At 43.5% G+C, this 18,927-nt stretch overlaps 1 protein-coding gene across 7 annotated transcripts in view; it reads right to left on the bottom strand.

Moving 5' to 3' along the window:
• JADE1 (jade family PHD finger 1) overlaps positions 1-18,927 on the bottom strand; it is a 65,887-nt gene that overhangs the window by 32,281 nt on the left and 14,679 nt on the right. For all 7 annotated transcript variants that reach the window (NM_001266133.1, XM_015138936.3, XM_015138934.3 and 4 more), the window contains 2 exon segments: positions 176-261; positions 11,893-11,970. In NM_001266133.1, the coding sequence (NP_001253062.1) occupies positions 176-261; positions 11,893-11,944 (138 nt within the window). In that variant the 5' untranslated portion in view covers positions 11,945-11,970.

Genomic DNA, 18,927 nt, shown 5'->3' with positions numbered 1-18,927 from the left:
ATCCTCACAACAATCCTATGAGGTAGACACTTGTGTTCTCCCCATCTTACAGATTTGGAAACTGAGGCACAAGGATTTGAATACTTTGCCCAGGACTGCACAAATAGACACCACTCAATTAGGTATATGGGGCAACATATATTCATGCACGGTCAGGCAAGCAGTCAAGAAGTACCTCCGAAGGCTTGCGATCTTCATGTCTGGAGCAGGAACTTCTCCTATGCTGGGATCGGGAATTCTGGGACCAAGTAGTTGACAGGCCTAAAGAAACAAACATCCAAATAAGAACCATTAAAAACTACAGGAGTTACTGAGTGTTCTTAGGGGTTTTCTTACCCAAACTCATCCCAGGCTCACCTCAGCACTGCACCATGAGACCACCTGTGATGCCCTCTTGGCTCTCACAGAGCTCTTCCACTTCCATCAGTTATTTCACTCTCAGTTCTCATAAGCAGGCCTAATGTGCTCATTCTGTGCAGGGATGCTATATCAAGGACCGCACCCAAAAGGAGAAAGGACTTTTAAGAATACCATGCAGGTGTAGTCTTCACCCATAAGCCTGCACTGAAGAGGTTCAAAGTCTCATGCTGCTAAACACAAATTGAAAAAATAACAGGCCAGGGGTGGTGGCTCACGCCTGTAATCCCAATACTATGGAAGGCCAAGGTAGGTGGACTACCTGAGGTCAGGAGTTCAAGACCAGCCTGGCCAACTTAGAGAAACCCCACCTCTACTAAAAATACAAAAATTATCTTCGTATAGTGGCAGGCACCTGTAATCCCACCTTCTCGGCAAGCCGAGGCAGGAGAATTGCTTGAACCTAGGAGGCAGAGGCTGCAGCGAGCCGAGATTGCATCACCGCACTCCAGCCTGGGAGACAGAGCAAGACTCCGTCAAAAAAAAAAAAAAGAAAAGAAAAAAGAAAACAAAAGAAAAGAAAAACATCTTACTGAGTTTTCAGGAAGCTTTCTAAAACACTTTTTTAAAAAAAGGTTTGACTCGACAAGGCATAAAAATTTAGCAATCCCTAGACAGGGAACCTCAGGCCTATGGGGTAGACGAAGTAGGTAGTATAGTGCGAAGTAGGTAGTATAGTGCCGTAAGTAGGGAGGATGGTAGGTAAACAAACTTAGTGAAGACTAAGGGGTCAACTGCCAAATAACCCCTAAAATTTGCTCCACTTTCCCAAAAAATGCCAATTGGCTCTGTTCTCTGCCTTTCTTACAAAGGGGGTCTACACCTATCATCTGGCCTCCCCCATAACACGGTACCTAACTGCTGCCTAACAGGATCTCCCAACTGCTGCCAAGTCTGAGCTCGTGTCTGCCCTGACACTTCTCAGCACCAGCAACTCCATCCTGTCTGAAATACTCCCTCAGCCTCAGTGGCAATTCTCTTTCCACTCTGTGGGCTCCTCCTCTCCATGTATCCCATCAACATGGGTTTCTCCTGAACTCTTTGTTCTTTTCTTGCTCCAAATGTTCTCCCCAGGGGGCGCTCACCCATGTCCACAGTCTTACCCCAGCACACCCAGAGGAACCTGCCAGACCTACATTCCCAGACTAACCTCCCTTCCAAGCTCCAGATCCATTTTCACCTTCACATAAGACATCAACCCTAAGGTATTCCTTCTATCTATCTGTCAACTCAGTATTATAAAAACTGGGCTCAACATTTTACCCAAACCTGTTCTACCTCTTACATTCCTACTTTGATGTCTATTACCACCATTTCTACTTGACATCAGAAATCTAAGAGTCATCCTAGACTCCTCTCACTCAGGACACAATCAATGGCTGGGTCAATTCAACTTCCCAATAATTCCAGTCCCTTTTCTCCATCTCTGCCTCTGCCTCCTGTTAATTTGTTACAAAGACAACTTAAGTGCAAAACCTTCCACTTGTGGGTGCCGTACTGCTGCCAGAGATCTGAAAGAGCCCTAACACCCACATGTAGTATTTGTCCAACTTTCTGATAATTCACCTCCACCTCCTGTTTTTAATAATCATCACCCCAATTCTGAATACGTACTGTACCATTTTCCAAAAATTAACAAAATCCAGAAAAATAAAAGCCAAAGGTTAAGGTTAGCTGCCATTCTTCCGGTGAAATCATTTGTCACTCAGACAGGAAGCTCTTATCTCTACAGATTCCACAGACAGGAACAGAGAATCAAAGCACCCTTAAAACCTTGGGGACCTTAAGAAATAGATTCTGCACATAAGCCTATCATCAGATTTGCAATGACCAAGACCAAATGGGATTGCCACGCTTCCCTGACAGGGACAACGTCGGCACTACCCTTGAGCACCAGTTCTGAGGCTCATTACTAGGTCAACTGACTGACTGCTGTTCCGCCAGCAGAATCAGCAGAACTGGACCTCCCGCTGGTGGCCCCATGGCATTTCAGTAAATGTTTTAGAAAATTATTCTTTAAATAAATACCAAGTGTGCCTCTTTAGACTCTAAATGAACAAGAATATTTCACCCCCACACCGAAAGAAATATTCTGGGCACACTGGGGTGAGCCCAACCTGCAGAAGTTCTAAATCTGGTCATTACTGGAAAGAAAGAAGACAGATGCCAAGTTAGGAACCTGGAGATGAAGGTGGCTGGGTGGCTCCTAGGGTCTATAAAGAGGCCTCTCTTTCTCCCTCTTGTCCTGGAGGCCATCCTCCAGCTGGTCCACAGCCTGAAAGAAGAGAGGAGGAAAAGCACACGCAGTGTCTGGATGGAATTCCCAGAAGGTTTGGGGAAGGAAAGAAAAGCAGAACAAAAAGGGATGATCCTCCTCTGCTTTGAATTACTATGGAAAAGGTTATAAATGATAAGGAACGAAGCCAGAAATTTAGATAATCACTCCATTGCTATACTTTAAAAATTAACATGAACTTGGGAGAAGAGGGTCTCCAGAGTCAAATACTTTCAGAGTTAAAGCAGAAACAACAAATTTGTTCACTCTCAGGTTTTCTGACCCTCTTGTCTCTTCTTGAGGAACTGTCAGGATCCCTCCTAAGTAGTTTCCAAGGTTCCCAGGAAGCTTGCAGCTTTGCTGGCATAGAACACAACCCAAATAATGACACTCATTTGAAAGCTTTTCCTAGGATTGCTTTTATAAATCCTGAAAACTGCTGTCTACGCCACATTTGCTTTTAAAAACAGAGATACAAAGATGCTACATACTTGGTATCCAATAGTAATAACCAAGAGAAACTCTAGTCCACCCAAAAATAGTCTGTTCCTTTTCCTCTTAATTTACCTAGTGTTGATACAATACAGGAGGAAAAGTGAAATTAATCCTATTAAACGCACTTTGCAGATAGGGAAAAACTGATAAAGAAACTAAATTTAAATTATCACTGGCATAAGGAATGATCTTAGCAGCTTATTTAGAAAAGCCAAAAATCAGAAACAACCTAAACATCCACCAACAGACTGTGAATGAAAAAACTCTGGTATATGTATATGTATATATCCATAGAGTGGAATACCACCCTGCAGTAATAAAAAGGAATGAGCTACTGATACATGCAAACATGAATGAATGCTGAAGTAATTCTCCTGAGTGAAAGAAGCCAGACGAAAAACGAGTCCATACTGTATTATTCCATTTACATACAACTCTAGAAATGCAAACTAATCTACAGTGACAGAAAGTAGATCAATGCAAGACTAGAGAAAAGTGGGAGGGAAGGATTATCTTGATTTCAATGATTTCATGAGTAATTCTCCTGAAAGAAGCCAGACCAAAAACAAGAGTCCATACTGTATTATTCCATTTACATACAACTCTAGAAATGCAAACTAATCTATAGTGACAGATCGGTGGAAGACTAGAGAAAAGTGGGAGGGAAGGATTATCTTGATTTCAATGATTTCATGGGTGTAAACATGTCAAAACGTATCAAAGTACACAATTTAAATATATGAGGCTCAGAGGCTCACTGTATGTCAATTATTTCTCAATAAAGCTATTAAACATTTATCACTGAGATACCATCCATTAACAGTAAGGAGAAAAAAATTCTATTTTACTTCACACAAGTGGTCTGTATAAAACCTAGACTTTGCTGATGAACCAAAGAGGGGGTTGTGAACCCAAGGGAACTGCTCTGCCTTCCATGTCCAGGAGCACTTGTGATCTATTCCTTCTCATTTTCTTACTGTATCAAAAAGTTAATCTATCAAGAGCCACTGGTATAAGACAACAGAATTTACAACATAGAGCATAGCTAAGTCAGTCAGTGCTGTGCACACAGCAGATTCTCAATATTTCTCTGAAAAGTAGATAATTTTTTTTAAGAGTCATTGTTGAGGACAATCAATCATGCTCTAACCGTCACTGTAACCCATGAACTCAAGGTGGCAGGCACTAAGAATTTATTCCTGTTTCACCTAATAGAAGATATACTTTTGAGCTCAAGGAAAATAAAGCAATAATACATTTAAAGATAGATTTGTGGAGCCACTGTTTCCTGCTTGGAATGCACCTACATCTACAGAAACATTCATGGAAGGCCACAGGCTACAGACTCAAAGGGCGTGTCTTGACATTGCTACACCAACACCACTCTATAGCCAGGCTCTCCTCAGACACTCCCAGGCAGTCAGGAAGCTACCAGAATATTATTAAAACCAAAATAATTAACACTCCCTTTTAATTAAAACAAAATTTATAAACATCTGGAAAATACTAGGGGTAGGACAGTGGGGTTAAACCAGAAATTAGAGTATTTTAAATACTGAAAAGACCAGGAGTCAGCGATTTATGCTACAGCAAAACATTAAAAACAGTGTGCTTGCTACTGTTAAAAACTGCGTAAGATTACGCTGGGTTGGTTTGCATTTTGTTTGTTTCCAGAGTGCTGATATTTAATGACAAACTAATTTAAGCATATGACGAGTAAAATTTTTTTTTATTTTCTTGTCGCTTTCAGGAAAGGAGTTGGGAACTCTAAAAATCTGCTAATAATGTCTAAAACTATTTTACTGCCATTCACAAGGTAAAATTATTACCTAAAGTTCACTTTACTGACAAATTTAAATGACTTAAAATTCTTGACATACACTGTTCAGTTAAGAACAATTCTATGTTACATTACCTCATGTTAAACACGGGAAAGACTGAGTGGGGAAAAACATTTTGTCTTGTTTTTAATATCCCCAACTTCCATTAAAACAGAATCCTTTGGGTTAATATAAAGTTATAAAAGGCTCATAGATCATAGCACCGTGAACATGGACCCTGCCCGGGCATAACGTTCTTTCCGGTCATCTCCAACACTCACTTCCAACACTCACTTCCCTTTGAAATATTAAAAATAGCCATGTTGTCTTGCCCTAGATCTAAAATAAGGAAAACCTCAGGAGTAAATCTAACACAATTGCACACACCTTCCACATTTGGTAGCTAGTGTGTGGTAAGCTTCTCAGGTTGTGCCATGCACAAAAGGTTCAGAAATTAGAATGAATGGCAGTCTTCGTGTTCGCTGCACTACAAAATGCAAACTATGAAAGAACCTTGCCACTGATCAAACGGTAGTCCTCCTGTCCCAGTCACTGCTCTGGACACTAAATAATATGCTGGTGTCTGTCTTTAGAGGTGTTAAACCAGCTTAACAAAGTAAGATGCTTAAAACTGGCAAGTATCGAGTCCAGCAGTTTGGTGTCACATCAAGGGCACACAGACCTGACAAATGCACCTACAAGTTACCTAAAAGCCAAGCTAGCCTTGTATTGAGTAAAGCAAGGCTGTGTTAACTCTCATCTCAAATTAGGCAAATTTAATCCAGTTACTGTTTATTTGCTTTAGCTGCATGATAGAGGACAAGCATCTGATATAACTGTCATTTAGATCAGCGGCTGACCCTATACCTACCATAGTTTTTTACCCCAACATAGCCCAGCTCTACAGCCCAACTCACTTCTACTTCCAACAAACAAAGGCGTCATACATACATTCAAAGAACTGGCCCATAAATGTTTCAACATACTTAAATATACTTAGGCCTTCAACCAACTGACACACAAACATTTGACACTCACCCACCATTTCTGCTGAGGTCCAAGTACAAGTCAGTGGGAAAATTACTAATTTTAAATTTCAGTTGGCTTCCTTTCTGCCCATTCCTTATCACAGGTGATGGGGCAGAGCCTGGCTCTGATAGGTGGGGAGACAGAGCACTTCACCCTAGCTCAGGTGTAGAAGCAGGGAGACCAGAGAGGGCCCACACAGAGCCTGGCTCCAGGCCTTCTTCCCACAGAAAGTCAACAAATCTCTGAAACTTAAAGGAAGTCAGACAAGAACAAGAAGCCCTGCTCTACAACGTTAGGAAAATCTTAACAGTATCAGCACACTGCTCTCTTTCTGTGTGAAGGAAGGAATGAGACCAATCTCCCTTTGGACTTTAGAGAGACACCAAATTTAAAAACAACCAAAACCAACAAAAACACCATTTGCTACATATATATAAAGATGCTGATCATACTCAGGAGGCTGATGCAGGAAAATCACTTGAACCTGGGAGGTGGAGGTTGCAGTGAGCTGAGATCACGCCACTGTACTCCAGCCCGGGCAACAGAGCAAGACTCCATCTCAAAAAAAAAAAAAACCCCAGTGTTGATCAGAGCTAGCTACTATTGGCCTGAGATAACCAACAATATATAATTCCTGATAAAAACAAGGATACTTGATGTCTTAATTAGCCTCCACAAGTTTACTGAAGATAAAATGAAATGTCCTTTAGGTTTTAGAAATATAGTTGATTCTTGAACAACACGGGTTTTAACTGCCCGGTTCACTTACGTGAGAATTTTCTTTCTGCCACCCCTAAGACAGCAAGACCAATGCCTTCTCTTCCTCCTTCTCCTCTTCTACCTACTCAACATGAAGACGAGGATGAAGACTTTCATGATGATCTACTTTTACTCACTGAATAGTATATTTTATATATATATATATACACACACACATATATATTTTTTCTCTTCTTTATGATGTTCTTAATATTCTCTCTAGCTTACCTTATTGTAAAAATACAATATATAATACATATGACATATAAAATATATTTATTTATGTTATTAGTAAGGCTTCCGGTCAACAGTAGGCTATTAGTAGTTAAGTTTTTGGGAGCCTTGGCCGGGCGCGGTGGCTCAAGCCTGTAATCCCAGCATTTTGGGAGGCCGAGATGGGCGGATCACGAGGTCAGGAGATCGAGACCATGCTGGCTAACACGGTGAAACCCCGTCTCTACTAAAAAATACAAAAAATTAGCCGGGCGAGGTGGCGGGCGCCTGTGGTCCCAGCTACTCGGGAGGCTGAGGCGGGAGAATGGCGTGAACCCAGGAGGCGGAGCTTGCAGTGAGCTGAGATCCGGCCACTGCACTCCAGCCTGGGCGACAGAGCGAGACTCCGCCTCAAAAAAAAAAAAAAAAAAAAAAAAAAGTTTTTGGGAGCCAAATGTTATACAAAGAATTCTGATTTGCAGGGTGGGGGGAGTTGTTCAAGGGTCAACTGTACTTAAAGTAGTTAGTGGACCCCATTCCCACATTTGCCAAATCCCTAACGACAGGATCCTGGGCTAGAAAGCAGAAAATTAAGGGTTTACCTTGGCCACACTCTGGCGCAATGTGTAACTTCAGAGACTGGCTGAGCCACCCAGTACCAGAAGCCCAGCAACTTCAGACGCTGCCTGCAAACACCCCAACATTACTCCATCCAACTGCAGGGCTGGACCTCCAGGGCACCTGGAGAAAGGCTTCAACTATGACTGCAGTTGTATAAGGGCTTGCACCTGGCACAGAAAATGCCTGTCCATCCCCAACTGTAAATACCACCCTGGTACTCCTCTGGAACAGGCCAGAAAACAAGGCAAAGGGCTCCAGACCAGAGGCCAGCAAGTCCCAGCCATGGCTGTGGCTGGTGCTGCAGCCCCATGCTGACGTCTGCAGCTGCCTCTCCTTCACTTGGACATGGTCTGCACTGGGCTGGGAAGTGCTGCCAAAATTCTGTCAGGCCTGCAGGCTGGAGAGGCTGAGGTGTGGCCACTGCATAGACCCTGTCCTTCTTGTAAGCAGAACCTTCCAAATGCACAGGCCCGGCTGAAGGCAGGCAGGGTATGGGTAGTTAACCCAGGTAGGGCTCATTTTGTGGACCTGAATGCAGGGACAGAAGGCATGCCCCCCCGACGCTGGCCACCCAGTTATATACAAAAGGAAGGCTCCAATGCAAATGAGTGGGTTGGTGGCAAAGGCCTACACTGTGAACCGGCTGCCTTCAGACGGGATGGAAAGGGGTGTGTTCCATGGAAATGAGCATGTGCATCTTTTTATAAGCCTGGCATTCCAGAAGTTCTTAATGAGAACTCTGTGTTTACCACTACCATCATCCACCTTATCAAATCATTGAGCGTGGACAGACAGCATGGCCATAAAGCATCAACATATACTTTATATTGAACCAGCTGTATGACAAAAGGACGACCAACCTTCTACTAGCAACTATCATTCCTCTCCTCCACCACCAGATTTCCATGTTTAAGCCTAGGCTAACCCTTTGGTAACCTATATTTACCTTAATTCTCCACGCCCAGCTTCTTGACAGAGGCCAGTACAGACTTGTGACTTGACAGACACACTTTTGGTTGGGACTGTGAACACTCTCTTCTTCCTTCATTTCTAACCAGAATTCTAGGTGGAATTTTTTTTTTTTTTAACAGAGATGCGTTCTCGCTTTGTTGCCCAGGCTGGTCTCCAATTCCTGGGCTCAAGCAATCCTCCCAGCTCAGCCTCCCTAAGTGTCAGGATTACAGTCATGAGCCACCGTATCTGTCCTGAACATATATATTTTAGATGAAATATTTGGCCGGTCGCGGTGGCTCACGCCTGTAATCCCAACACTTTGGGAGGCCAAGGCAGGCGGATCTCGAGGTCAGGAGATCAAGACCATCCCGGCTAAGATGGTGAAACCCTGTCTCTACTAAAAAATACAAAAAAGTAGCCATGTGTGGTGGCAGGCGCCTGTAGTCCCAGTCACTCGGAGGCTGAGGCAGCAGAATGGCATGAACCCAGGAGGCAGAGCTTGCAGTGTGCCAGGATCGTGCCACTGCACTCCATCCTGGGCGACAGAGCGAAAACTCCGTCTAAAAAAAAAAAAAAAAAAGAAAGAAATATTTGGTCTTCTAGGGCTTTTATGGGCTGAATTGTACCCCCCATCCCCAAATGTGTACTTTGAAGTCCTAACCTCCAATCTCAGAATATGACTATAATTTGGAGACAGGGCCCTGAAAGGGGTGACTGAGTTAAAATGAGGCTAGGCTATTAGGGAGGGCCGTAATCCAATTTAGTCACACCGAGGCACACCAGGGATGCCTGCGCAGAGGAAAGGCCAAGTAAGAACACAGTAAGAAGGCCATCTATAAACCATAAGAGGCCTCAGAAGAGACCACACCTGCCACCACCTTGGACTTCTAGTCTCCAGAACTGTAAGAAAACAAATTTCTGTTGCTTTAAACTACTCAGGCTGTGGTACTTTTCTGTAGCATCCTAAGCTGACTAATATGGGGCCTTCTGGGCTACTAGGAGCCTCTGGACAACTGAGAGGGACTAAACTAAGCCAGGGTCCAGAACTACACTGTCCAATACAGTAGACACTAGCCACGTGTCTTCAAATTTTTTAATTCATTAAAATTAGCAAAGGTTTAAAATTCAGCTCCTCGGTTGCACTATGTTAGGACATTCTCATCCTATGGAACAATGCTGGTCCAGAAAAGAGAAGGCTCTAAATCTGAGAGAACATCCACGAGAAAGTTTTCTAACCCAGCTCTCCCAAGGAGGAAGAGAGGCAGTGACGAGAGCAGACAGAGTGAGCATATACCTGATGCTCAACGCGGAGAAAAATATTTAAATAGGGCTCTTAAGCTTTTATTGGGCATTATCTTTATGTGGAGGTAATTCATCAAGCAGTCTTCTGACTAATTCTGACTCTAAAAGCAAGATTTTTTTGAGACAGAGTCTCGCTCTGTCGCCAGGCTGGAGTACAGGGGCTGCGATCTCGGCTCACTGCAACCTCCACCTCCTGGGTTCAAGTGATTCTCCTGCCTCAGCCTCCAGAGCAGCTGGGACTTCAGGTGTGCAGCATCACGCGCAGCTAATTTTTAGTAGAGATGGGGTTTCACCATGTTGGCCAGGATGGTCTTGATCTCTTGACCTTGTGATCCGCCCGCCTCAGCCTCCCAAAGTGCTGGTATTACAGGCATGAGCCACCGGGCCAGGCAAGACTTTTTTTTTTTTAAATTAATGCAGGACAAAATTATGTACTCAAGCAAACAGCATTTATGGAGTACTTATAACTCACGAAGACACTTTGACAGGCGCCACACAGGGGCAGAGAAGAAATTTCAAAGCATGTTTTTGCCTCAAGGAGTAAAATGCCTAAAACTGTAAACATCAGAAAACAGGTAGGGAGGATTATGAAACGACAAGCGCCTCAGAAGTTCGGAAGGGGGCATCCCAAACCCAAAGGCTTGGACGGGCGGCTTTACCTGCCTGCACTTGGAAACAGACCTTCAATACCTTTCTCTGAAATAAGAGGAAAGGTCTTTCCCTCTGGAGCCCCTACACCCTCTCTCAACTAGTTCACTTCTCTCCTGCTGCCAACGTCAGCAGTCAGCCCTAAAACTCTCAATTCCTTAGAGCTCCTCATCGCAAGCCCTTCACACCTGACACTCTCCCATAACGGCCAGTTCTCCTCCCCAATAGCCCCATGGCTGTGCCAAGCACACCAACTGAAATACCACTCTGAGTTCTGTTTCTCACGTTCCTGGTCCCCTCTTCTGAACAGGGTCGCACCTAGAAAGCAAAGCCTTGCTTTCTAATGTGCAGCTTTTAATTTGCTGAAAACTTGGAGCACAGAAAACTGAAAATAACCCTATTTGCCTAAAAAGTATTTCACCTTTAAGGATCCATACAACCTTCATCTCCTCTACAGGATTCACTGCCCTCCCCTCCTCTGAATCTGTATCTGCATCTGTTTCCACAGTGCATCAAAAAGACATCTCTATTACTGCCCTGATGACTTTCCCATCAGAGCTGTTCTTATATATGTCTAAAGCACAGTTCCTTGAAAGCAGGCCCAGCTCCTTTCCCATCACACAAGCATTCTTTCAAGGCGTACTGGGTTTAATCTGTAATGTAAAACAGAAGCTAACAGGCTAGAGCTCAGGCACTGTGCTAGGTACAAAATTTCCCTGTTATCTGAGAGGAGCTCTTCTCTGAGTAGTCTGTTAGCTTCTCAATACACAGACACTGTGTGATATTTGTTTTGACTGCCTGGAAGCCAACTAACTTCTGGTTCTCAGCTGCACTGTGAAAATATGAAGTTGCCAGAGAGCTGAGATACAGACAGTAGTAGTATTAAATACAGTCACATGAAAACCAAGTGAAGAGCAGGGACTTTCGACCTATTAAGAACCTGTACTTAATAATTTTCACATCACACTAGGCAGTCTTCAACCTCCCCTTGTATTGAGTTGAACCAGTTAATGATTACCTGGCTTTGATTAAGTTCCCCTTTCACAAAGCGCAACTGCGAAGTACCATAAATGATGTTTAGGAAAACCAGACACACCAGTGACCCTTAGAACTGGATTATTCCTCCCAGGATAACAAATAGGAAGCCTCAGGAATGCTTGCTTGCAATCAACCTTACCCAGCAAGATCTGGTTACAGACCTGCAGTATCACACTCAGGTATGTTTCTCCAGGCTTTGGCTTTCTCTGACCTGCCTGATATGCAAAGGGCCTCGGCTATTTAAAGCATTACATTAAAAAATCATGTTTTCACCCTGACCCAAACCCTGGTAGGCTCCAAGAACAACAAAGCAGGACTTACTGCCATTGTCGTCAGAATCCTCACTGCTGCTGGGAAGGCGACCTCGTTTCATGATCTCCCCGGGAAACAGCAGGCAGCCTGCAAAGCAATGAGACAGCACTTAACCCAAGATGATAATACACAATCATCAAGTTGTGCTTCAGATGGCAGCCCAGGATTCACAGCAAACAAAAGCAAACAAAAGGCTTTAAGTAGCATTTGAATTGTAAACAGTAAAAAGACCAAAGATACATAATTAGGTACAATCATTAACAGACCAGGTTAAAAAAGGAGGGGGAAGGGTGGAGAAGTCACGTATCAGTAGGTCTCCCAAAGGTGCCAGGTTTCTTTCTATATTCCTGTGACATTATTACTATAACTACTCCAGGAGTATTTAGCTGACTGGCAGCAAGCACTGCAGAAAAAAATCCACAGCAATGAACACTGTACTGTGCTTCTTCACTACAGACAGATTCATATTTTATGCGTACATGTTGGGGGTGGGGTTGTGCCTGGATGTGTGAATATTTACACTGCACTGGGCATGATTATGCTTCTCGGGCAAATTATATTAAATAACCCTAAAAGCCGAAAGAAACAAAACAAATGGGGTAATAGGAATGCAAATGTCTCCTCCAGCCATCTCCAACCCCACAGATGGAACAGGAAGGAACCACAGACATTATACAATTTTGATCCAGACCCCTCCCTTTCACATTAAGAAACTAAAGCCAAGAAAGGTTAAGCAGCAACTTCCCCAAGGTCATGTTGTGGGAATGGAGCTTCTAATTCCAAATCCAATACTATTTCCCCTCCACTTCACCTCAACTCCCTTCAGGACAAATACAACCAAATCCAGCCAAAATAAGAAGTCAGTTTGTACAAAGACCCAGCGCACCTGGCCAATTCCTCCCAGGTAGCTGATGATAACAGAATTCTAGCACTACCCTCAAGTATGAGAAAGGCTGCATTTAGGTAAGAAGGCAGTGGACTGAGACAGAATGGCCAGTCAATGAACGTATACAGATGATTTCACGGTTACATTCACACAGGGCAGCTCTCTAAACAAATACAAAAAGCTTTTCCGAATTAAGATTACTGATCAATCTGACATCTTCAGGGCACTGGTCTGTCAGTTCAATGAATCCGAAAGAGGAAAGGGAACTTTTTCAAGTCAGAAAAAGTATGGTAGTTCATCACCTACCTACGCATCCACCCTCTCAGAAAAGTACATCCTAACCTCCTCCTCATCACAATATGTGTGATGTGGTGTTAACAATGCAAACGTGGCCAGGTGTGGTGGCTCACCCCTGTAATCCCAGCACTTTGGGAGGCAAAGGCAGGAGGATCACTTGAGGTCAGGAGTTCGAGACTAGCCTGGCCAACACTGTGAAACCCCATCTCTACTAAAAATACAAAAATTAGCCAGGTATGGTGGCGGGTGCCTGTAATCCCAGCTACTCAGGATGCTGAGGCAGGAGAATCACTTGAACTCAGGAGGCGGAGGATGCAGTGAGCTGAGATCACACCACTGCACTCCAGCCTGGGCAACAGAGACCCTGTCTCAACACACATACACACAACAACAACAACAACAACAACAACAGAAGTGTGGCACATAGGAATGGTGTGGAGAAAAAAATGTGGAAAACCGGGCCGGGCGCAGTGGCTCACACCTGTAATCCCTGCACTTTGGGAGGCCGAGGCGGGCGGATCACAAGTTCAGGAGTTGGAGACCAGCCTGACCAATATGGTGAAACCCCGTCTCTACTAAAAATACAAAAATTAGCCGTGCATGGTGGCGCGCGTCTGTAATCCCAGCTACTCAGGAGGCTGAAGCAAGAGAATCGCTTAAACCCAGGAGGCGGAGGTTGCAATAAGTGGAGATCACACCACTGCACTCCAGGCTATGGGACAGAGTGAGATTCCCTCTCAAAAAAAAAAAAAAGAAAGAAAAATGTAGAGAACCACTGTGACTGAATAAGAAAGCAATTTTAAAAAACTAAAACTCCACTCTAAAAAGGCCTATAAAAGAGCAGTCAAAAAACCCTAAACTCCCTTTTCCTTTGACAGGTCATTTCACAGTTTATCACCCTTTGTTAAAATTGTATATAAGCCTTCAGGTCTAACTCTTTTTGGGTTTTTTCTCTTCTGTGAAGTCTCCTTCCCTTTACCCCTACGTGGCACATAAAAATATCAACATCATGAAGTTTGCTTGCCTTTTCTCCTGTAATGTCTTTTGTCATTTAATTTAGACTCGCATGAACTGAACCTAAAAGAGTAGATGAAAAGTTTTTCCTATACTACACTTAAAAAGTGGATCTACACAATTCACTCAAATATTTAGGTCCCTAATCTATAACTGCAATATTTTATATTTCCTTCCTGAGAAACTCACCCAGTTAAATTCTGTGGGTTTTTTATCAATTGATTCTTCAAAAGCCATTAAAACGATGTACCAAGAGAAAGCCTGAACATGAGTCCTGATCAATATGGGTCATGAGCTGTATTATGGACATGCTTTGGAAGCTGGGGTTTCATGCTGTAGGCATAGTCAAATCCTAAAACCCACTCCATCCCTTTTCCAAGAGCCCCACTCACCCACAGCCAGGCAATCTGCAACTTGGCCTGGGGCAAGCCCACTCCAGCCCTCAGGTTCCATAACCAAGAAACATGTGTGGTCCACTCCCTATTCGACTGTTTTCTCTGCCCTGTGTGTGTCAAAAACACCAACTGCAGACAGCTAAGCTCTCCAACCTTCTAGAGAATGCACCCCGGGTCCCCTCAGGATCCAGCAAGAGGTAAAAGGGAAAAGGGAAAGGCAGAGGACCACTCACTCCTAACAGCTTCAGCTCCCCAAAGCCAACATTACAAAAGAGTGCTAAAAAAAATTGGTACTAGGCTGGTCGTGGTGGCTCACACCTGTAATCCTACCACTTTGGGACACCAGGGCAGGAGGACTATACTTGAACCTAGGACCAGACTGGGCAACATAGGGAGACCTCTATCTCTACAAAAAAAATAAAAAATTAGATTTACCTAATAGAGTAGTTTTAAAAATCTTTTTGAATCAAAATACTTACTTTCCAGCTTTCAAACACAACTCCCTGAGGAAGCACTTCAACAGTCACTAAATAAAGAACGCGAGCATTGGCCAAAATACAATGATGCACCTAAACAAACATAAATACTCTCTTAAGGAAAATTATTCAAGTAAAAGAAGAGTAAAAATAGTATTTTCTTTCTAATGAAATCCATTTTCATCCACCCTGAAGATCTTGAGTAATGAGGGTTTGAGAGTGCTGTATTTGCTTCTCCAGGGAACTTGGCACAGTAATGGGGGTTAGTGCTCGGCAGAATTTCCTCCTCTGTGGCTCTAAAGTACTTAAACCTTGACATCAAGCTGATTTATCTCACCCAGGATTACTTACTGTATCAGAAAATCAAAATATATGTTACTATCTTTAAGCTACACAATACAGTGGTTGTATGCTGCAAACACCTGCCCCAATAAAAAAAGCCAGCATCTGCATCATCACCTTTGCTGACTCTTAGGGCAATGGCTAATTACTATCTAGACGGTAGTAAGGTAAGTAATAACCAATTAAAATGGCTATTCACAACACCCCAAAGTAGCAAGAAGATATAATGGCACATAATGCAGCCGACAAACATTTGAGTATCTCATATATTAGGAGGTGCTGGATGAAAATTACTATCCCTGACCTCATAGAGCTTCTGGCCTACTTGAGGAGATAGGCAAGCAACAGAAATTCAATATTGTTTGTGCCTGACAGTGGTAAATACAGAGTTCTACAGGAATACAGGAGGTGGATAAAAGTCAGAGAAGGCTGATAAGACTGAGCTGAGTCCTGAAGAACAAAGAGGAGGTAGCGAGAAAAAGGAGCATGTTTGGGGCAGAGCACTGTACTTACCAACACATGTGTAACACAGCATATTACTCTGGGTAGCATCTTTATACACATCCATTCTCACCTTATAGCCAATTGCCAAGGTTTACTGATTCATAACACTATGACTCTTTGAAGTCCCTGTATGCCCCGTAGGTTTGTCCTTCAACTACGTGTACATAGAAAGCTTTAAACACCTATTCTCCAAACTATGATTTCTTCCCACTTCCAATTAATACTATAACAAATTAATTACACCCCATGAGGTAACCTCATCAAACTACTATATGCAGATCTCTCCCTCCATTCCACATTACAAATAGGTCTAAGTCCAAACTGTCCAGCCAAAAACGAAGTTTTCTGACTTCTCACAGCTTTACTCAGGCATCTGTTCTAGCAAGCCCCAAGACCCAGAGCTCGCACTGGTTGGGCCAGGCCTCTTCCCTGAACACTCCACTTTCTTTCAGTTCTCATTCTCTGCTAATGCTGCTCCTGTTGCTTCTTGCTCCCTACCTATCCTAATCCCACCTCTTTTCTGGGGCTCAGCTCAAAGTCACTAACCACTCCAACTCCAAACACTTATATTCTGTACTGCTCAGTTCAACTTTCTTCCTCTTTTAGAACTTTTTCACTTTGCTTTTCAATGCACCGTTACCTTAATAGTATCATTGAAAAAAATTACTCATGACACTTGTTAGAAATGGTAAAGCAGATTTTACTCGAGGGGGACCATGGTGGTAGGTACAGGGAACACTGCAGTGGGATCCTGCAGTGGGGGACGGAGACTGAACGCAACTCAGATCCCAACAGAGGTGGAGATCTATAACCAAAGAGCAGGGTGGGGCCAGTGGATAGAAGATTATTAAACAGAAATATCAAGGATAAGGGGGTTATGGCTAAACTAATTTGTTAGGACTATTCTTGAAGACAGGCCAGGATAAGATAGGACAGAGCAGTCAGATACCCAGGTGAAGAATTTTCTCTAAACTGATTTTAACAGGATTTTTGCTTCAACTGGATTCAACAATAATACAAAGAGAAGGCCATGGTAGTGCCCACTCACGTGGAGGACCAGAGGAGCGTGACTAAAGTTTTGGTCAAAGGAGTCTTTCTCAGTATTCAATCAACTAAAGCCTTGCATCATGACTTAAATGTTTCGTGTGTGTCTCTAAAGATTACAGCAATTTCTGGAGAACACAGATTCTCTCAACTCAAATATGAAATAAACACAGAATAGAGGGCCAGGCGCAGTGGCTCCTGCCTGTAATCCCAGCACTTTGGGAGGCTGAGGCAGGAGTATTATCTGAGGTCAGGAGTTCGAGACAAGCCTGGCCAACATGGAAAAACCTCGTCTCTGCTGAAAAAACACAAAAATTAGCCAGGCGTGGTGGTGCATGGCATCTGTAGTCCCAGCTACTCAGGAGGCTGAGGCAGGAGAATCACCTGAACCGAGGAGGAGGAGGTTGCAGTGAGCTGGGCTTGCGCCACTGCACTCCAGCCTGGGCGACAAGAGTGAAACTCCGTTTCAAAAAAATAAAGACATAACAGAGAAGGGGGACCATGATGGTAGGTACAGAGAGCACTGCAATGAGACCTTGAAGTAGAGAACAGAGATTGAACCCAACTCAGCCTGGTCAGAAACAAGGCTTCTCAGGGTGGCTACAACAGATGCCCTCAGAACTCTGGATCCAGTCGACACGGCTCATCCTGACATTGTGTCTACATTTCCTCAAAACTGATGCAAAGTTATCCAGTTTTTCGGAGCCTGGAGTGTCCACTTGCCATGAGAAACATAATAGCTACAGAGACAAAAGTGCTAGTTAGTGGGCATTTGGGAGTCTGACCAAAAAGAGGAAGACTACCTAGGAAGTTAGATTAAAAACAGAACACTGCCTGGAAAGGCCACTGGCCAAAGACCCTGGCTGGACCAGTTACTTAACAATCCTCTGGTGTCTCTACTCCACTCACTGCATGAAGAGATGCATCAAGACAACTGAGCATCTGTGGCAGCTGCTGGAGAACCATCTATCTCCTCGGGAAATGCAAACTCATGCTTTACCCACTGGCCCAAACCCCTATTTAGATTACATGCGGATCACTCTCTCCTTGGATCCCTTCTGTCATATGGGTTAAAATGCAGTATATTAGCTAACATATTAATTTGAGGAAAATGTTATCAAGGTAGATGTCAGAGATATGATGAACAAGATATGGAATGTCTGCGCTGCAGGAGCACATGGTCTACTTGGAGGAAACATCAAATAACCAGACAAGTGGCTTCAGTGCAGTAAGTGCTATAAAAGTCACCAGATTACTGCTCACATGCACACGAGACAGCAAGGCACCTGAAAACCTTGAAATTCACATTCCTCTGACTGAAACTGGGAGAAATCTGCACGCAATAGATTGAGAGGAGCGACTATCTGAAGGAACCCATCCCTAGGGTGGCTCTGGAATTTGAGTGAACAAGTTCAGTGACCTGGGCGTGGTCTTGACTGATGTGATGATTCTAAGAAAGAATGAGAACCTCATGGACAAGGAAAGAAGGACTTTTACAAAAGAATAAGAGGGTTGGGCACAGTGGCTCACACCTGTAATCCAGGCACTTGGGGAGGCCAAGGCGGGCATATCACTTGAGGCCAGGAGCTCAAGACCAGCCTAGCAACATGGTGAAACCCCGTCTCTACTAAAAACACAAAAAGTTAGCCAGGTTTTGGTGGTGTATGCCTGTTGTCCCAGCTGCTCAAGAGGCTGAGGCAGGAGAATCACTTGAACCCGGGAAGCAGAGGTTGCAATGAGGTCGAGATCATACCACTGCACTCCAGCCTGGGCAATATAGCAAGACTGTCTCGAAAAAAGAAAAAAAAAAAAAAGAACAAGATAATTAAGAATTTGAAGATGTTTATTCAGTGCTATTCCTGGGAAACAAGGACTGATTTGAGGAAAACAAACTGTCCAGTTACTAGAATTACTTACTCTCTGTGGTGGAACAGGGCTCATTTATCAGGCCATAAACTCTATAGCTATAATAAGGATTACACCCTAGTGATTTTAACTGTCTTATGGCACATATGCAGAAAGACTGGTTTCTCTCTCAAAGTATCAATTTTATCTACTATTTCCATTTTTATTTATTTCACTCATA

The sequence above is a fragment of the Macaca mulatta genome, chromosome 5, assembly GCF_049350105.2.
Source record: "Macaca mulatta isolate MMU2019108-1 chromosome 5, T2T-MMU8v2.0, whole genome shotgun sequence".
In the NCBI taxonomy this organism is placed as follows: domain Eukaryota; kingdom Metazoa; phylum Chordata; class Mammalia; order Primates; family Cercopithecidae; genus Macaca; species Macaca mulatta.
This window is presented reverse-complemented; position numbering and strand designations above follow the sequence as displayed.